We start from the raw sequence: 4,893 nt of genomic DNA on the forward strand, positions 1-4,893 counted from the left end.
CGGGTGTGTGTGCCCAAGATCCCAAGAGGAGAATGGAGAAGGGATTGTGGTGTGGCCATCCCCCCTAGGGGGGGGGGATTTCTCATTTTCTGTCTCTCTGTCTCTGGTGAGCACAAAGACCCTATAGCAAAACCTAAAAAAAAAAAAAACCCAAATTATTTTGTTATTATTTATTTTTTAATTTGACCAAGGAGAGAGAGAGAAAGGGAAAGTGAGAAAGCAGGCCACCAGGTCCAGGACTCAAACCATGGTCAGCAACTTAAGTGTCCAGTGCCTCAACCACTATGCCACCTGCCAGCCCCTTAGAAAGCTATTATAATAAAAAAAATTTTCCCTAGAACTAGCAGATGACATAATGGTCACATTGCTGGACTCCTACATAGTCAACTGTGGTTCGAATCCTGGACTGGTGGTTTAAAACTCATACCAGGTGCATTTGCATGCATGCCCAAAGTTCCAAGAGGAGAATAGAGGAAAAGGGATTGCAGCGTGGCCACCCCCACCCTGGGGGTGATTTCCTACTTTCTGTCTCTGTCTCTCTTTGTCTTGCCAGCAAGTGCATGCACCCCTATAGCAAAAATATCTCTCTCAAAAAAGTTTTCCCCCATCTCTGGCCTGGTCAGCCTGAAACATGCCAGGCATGTGTGTAAGTCCTCAAGATCTGACAGGCTGGAGCACCGGGCCAAGGAGACGGTGGTATGGCCAGACCCAGTGGGGGGTGTTCAGCTTTCTCACACATGAGTATATGCATGTGCTCTATCAGAATAGAAAGTTTTAGAAAATGAATTATTGGACCAGCTCAGATGCGGCAGTAACGGGCTGAAGTGACGCTAGACCGTGTGGAAAGTCACAGGTTTGGTTCCCAAATCAGCCTGTACATAGTACCCAGGACTGCACACAGTACTTTCCCTGTGATCCTGGCCTGCTGGGAAGGCTGGAGAAGGGGCACCATGGCATGAAATTCACTGCAGGGCTTGTCTCCCATTCTCTCACGAAAGAAAGGAACTTTTGGGACTAGCTAGTAGTGGTAGCTAAAATGGCTGGATCCCACATTGCCAACGGCAAGGTTCATGTCTTGGACCCAACAGCTCGAAAAATATGTCAGGCACATGTGTGTGCATGCCCAAAACCCCAAAAAGAGATCAAGAAGGGATTGCCGTCCCCCACGGCGGGGGTGCCTTCCCACTTTCTCTTTCTCCAGTGAATGTATGTGCCCTCTAGCAAATAAAAACAATAAACCTTTAAAAAAAAATGAATTCTTTTATAAAGTGAAACCTGTTTATAGCTCATCAAATGAGAACATTAACAAATTTGGGCCAAGTATGTTTTGGGTATGGGAAAAAGGTCACACATATGTCTTGTCTTTCTTTCAAGCCTGTCTTACCAAAATCCTTTAAGTGTGAATTATAATAGCAGTGGGACCAGCAGATGGTGTAATGGTTATGCCACTGGACTCCCACATAGTCAACTGTGGTTTGAGTCCTGGACCAGGTCTTAAAACTCATGCCGGGTGCATAGGGGTGCATGCCCAAAATCTTTTTTTTTTTTTGGAGAGATTTTCACTATAGGGCACGTGCGCTCGCCAGACAGACAGAGAGAGACATAGAGACAGAAAGCGAGAAATCACCCCCTGGGATGGTCATGCCCCAATCCCTTCTCCTCTCGGGATCTTGGGCACGCACGCACACGTGCCCGGCGTGAGTTTTAAGCCACCGGGTCCGGGACACGAACCGCGGTCGACTACGTGGGAGTCCAGCGACATAGCCATTACGCTAACTGCTGGTTCCCCCATGCCCAAAATCTTGAGAGGAGAATGGAGGAGAAGGGACTGCGGCCTGTCCATCCTCCTTGGGGTGGGGGGTGATTTCACTTTTTGTCTCTGTTGCTTTGGCAAGGGCACATGCCCTATAGAAAAATCTCTTTAAAAATAATAATAGCAGTAGTGCTATGGAATACAACCTAGGAACAGGTATCAGTTGTATTTGTGCAGGGGCCAGCAGGTGGCACGGTGATTAAGGGCACTGGACTCTCAGGTGGCCGACCGCAGTTTGAGTCCTGGACCTGGCGGCTTGCTTTCTCGCTTTCTCTTTCTCTCACTCTGTCCTTCTCAGGTCAAATTAAAATAAATAAATGAATAAATAAAGTTAAATCATTCTTAAAAAAAAAAAAAAAGTTGTATGGGTGCACACCTTCTGGCTCGGCAATCTCATTTCTAGGGGTTACCCAGGCGGTGCGAATGTGACAAGTCTGAAAGTGTGTACCAGGGCTGGCATAAACTGGTCGCTTAAAACAGCTCTGCCCAACGTGGGCTCCTTCGGCTGCAACAATGGAACCTTGTGCCCGTGTTTCCCGTGGGCAGTCGCATATCCTAGGGCTGAGGAGCTGAATTTCCAACTCTGGTTAAACTTAACTAGGCCAGTAGCTACAATTCTGCACAGCAGAGAATTAGAAAAAATGGATACAAAAGATTAAATGGGGAGCTTAGGGCCAGCAGAGGTTAAGGCATGGACTCCTACATGGCCCACAGCAGGCTGAGTCCTGGACTCAGCGGTTTGAAAATACACTGGGCACACGTGTGTCCCATGCCCCAAATCCCAAGAATGGAAGAGAAGGGATTGAGGTGTGGCCGTTTCCCCAAGGAGTAATTTTTCACTTTCCCTCTCTGTCTCTCTCCAGAGAGACAGAAAGAGTGAAAAAGTAACCCCTGTGGGGTGGCTACGTTGTACCCCTTCTGCTCCATTTTCCTGTTGGAATTTGGGGCATGCACGCACACATGCCTGATGTATTTCAAGCCACCAGGACCAGGACTTGAACCATTCAGTTGGCCATGTGGAATTCAGCTGCATTAAATTAACCACCATGCTCCCCCCAGCTGGCCCTATACTATGCAATCTTTTTGTGTTTTTTTTGGAGAGGTTTTTGCTACAACGTGTGTGCTCGTCAGAAAGACAGAGACAGAGAGCGAGAAATCCCCCAGCGGGGATGGCCATGCTGCAATCCCTTTTCCTCCATTCTCCTCTCAGGATCTTGGGCACATACCCACACGTCCAGGTCTAGGATTCGAACCACAGTCAGCCATGTGGGACCCAGTCCTCTATGCACAGCACCAACTCACTGTGCCATTGGGTCGGCCCTGTCTATATAGCTCTATGTGTCACTTGAACCTTTACATTTCTGTTTTTCTAGGAACAATACCTAATTTATTGTCCAATCCCCCAAATCCATGTTATCTCCGAACATGTGTACATCTACTGAGAACACTGATTAGAATAATCCAGAACCTAAATGGCCAGAATTAAGTCGTTCACCCTGCTATATGATGAAGCTGATACTCCTTTAGCAAGGCATAATTAGTAAGAAAATCTTAAAATCCCTTACTCGGTTTCTGTTGTTGATATGTCTGCATAATTCCTCGAGATCTTTGTTGCTGAATAAATTGTCCTTGACGTCCATTCTCCTGTCTTTCGAAATGGCTGCCATTAGCAATCGGTGGACTACGATATCCGAGTATCTTCTTATTGGAGAGGTGAAGTGGGTGTATTTATCTAGTGCAAGACCTCCAAAAAGAAACCGAGAGATCAAAATGAACGAACATATACTTCGAAACCACCTGCTCAGGGTTTTCACAAACAGGAAAACGTGATCCCCACCATAGTGATGGAACTCCTCTTCTGCGCACGAGCCGGTGGAGAAATACAGCGCGTTGGACATGGCCTGCGTGGCCATGGAGCGCAGCAGCCTGTTCACGACAGGATCACTGGGGTCGTGCGCCTTGTCCAGGGAGTCAGCCAGGGTTTTATTGGACCTGACAAAGAAGCAAAGAATGTATTTGGTCCCAAATACAGTTAAAGTCGACACCCTGAGCTGAGCCCTTCACTCATTGATCTGAATACTTGCATCTGCCAGTAATTATATTTCAGACACATCTCAGAAGCAATTCTTTTCAACTAGTTTGCTGGACCAACCTGTGGTGTGTCGTTGAGGCAGCTGGGTCCCACAGAGCCTGCTGTGTGGTTCGAGTCCCAGACCCAGTAGCTCGAGAAACATGCTGGGTATGTGAGTGCCCAGAATCCCAATGGAGAAGGGACTGCAGTGGCCACTCCCTGTGCTGGAAGCTCTCTCTCTCTCTTGTCCCTCTCCAGTGAGCACACTTCATCTCTGGCTAAAACTGAAAATAAATAAAATCCAGTTGGCTTTTAAGGTTGAACCAAAGAAATGGTCTCAGAATTTAAATGTCAATAATGTGCTGATTAATACTATAATGGTTGTCTAGAGTGAGTGGCCAAATACTTGGTGAACCGAATTTTACACTGCTGAACTCCTATGTAGTCGACTGCAGTTTGACTCCTGGACCCGGCAGCTTAAAACTCACACAGGGCACATGTACGTGTGTGCCCAAGATCCTGAGAGGAGACTAGAGGAGAAGGGATTGCAGCATGCCCATCCCCTGGGGGGTGATTTCTCAGTTTCTGTTTCTCCGTCTCTCTAGCGAGCACATACGTCCTATAGCAAAAATCTCTCTCTCAGGCATTTTATCGTGGGGATTGGGAGAAAAAGCGTCTCCTCCCAGGGAAGGAAGGCAGACGCACAGTGGGCCCAGTGTCTGCCCAGCCGCAGAGATGGGCTGCGTCGGAAAAGCACTAGAGTAAACAGGGCTACGTCCTGCTCTTTGCCTGAGTCAAGGTGCCACACACTGTAGTGGGCCAAATTGATGCTGGAATCAACTTGTTTTATTTCTAATTTGGTAGAGGGCCTGTGTGCTTACCAGAGAAAGAGAGAGAGGGCGGGGGAGAGGGAGGAAGCACCCCCATGTGGAATGGCCATGCCACAATCCTCCATTTCCCCATGGTTCATGCATGCACATACCCAGCATATTTTTCAAGCTGCTGGGGC

The 4,893-nt window shown here is 47.7% G+C and overlaps 1 protein-coding gene across 1 annotated transcript in view; it reads right to left on the minus strand.

Moving 5' to 3' along the window:
- DIS3L (DIS3 like exosome 3'-5' exoribonuclease) overlaps positions 1 to 4,893 on the minus strand; it is a gene marked incomplete at its 5' end in the record, with an annotated part of 45,935 nt that overhangs the window by 2,228 nt on the left and 38,814 nt on the right. The window contains 2 exon segments of the mRNA XM_014589756.1: positions 3,379 to 3,557; positions 3,651 to 3,805. Coding sequence (XP_014445242.1) covers positions 3,379 to 3,557; positions 3,651 to 3,805 — 334 coding nt within the window.

The sequence above is a fragment of the Tupaia chinensis genome, unplaced genomic scaffold (assembly GCF_000334495.1).
Source record: "Tupaia chinensis unplaced genomic scaffold, TupChi_1.0 Scaffold000377_2, whole genome shotgun sequence".
In the NCBI taxonomy this organism is placed as follows: Eukaryota; Metazoa; Chordata; class Mammalia; order Scandentia; family Tupaiidae; genus Tupaia; species Tupaia belangeri.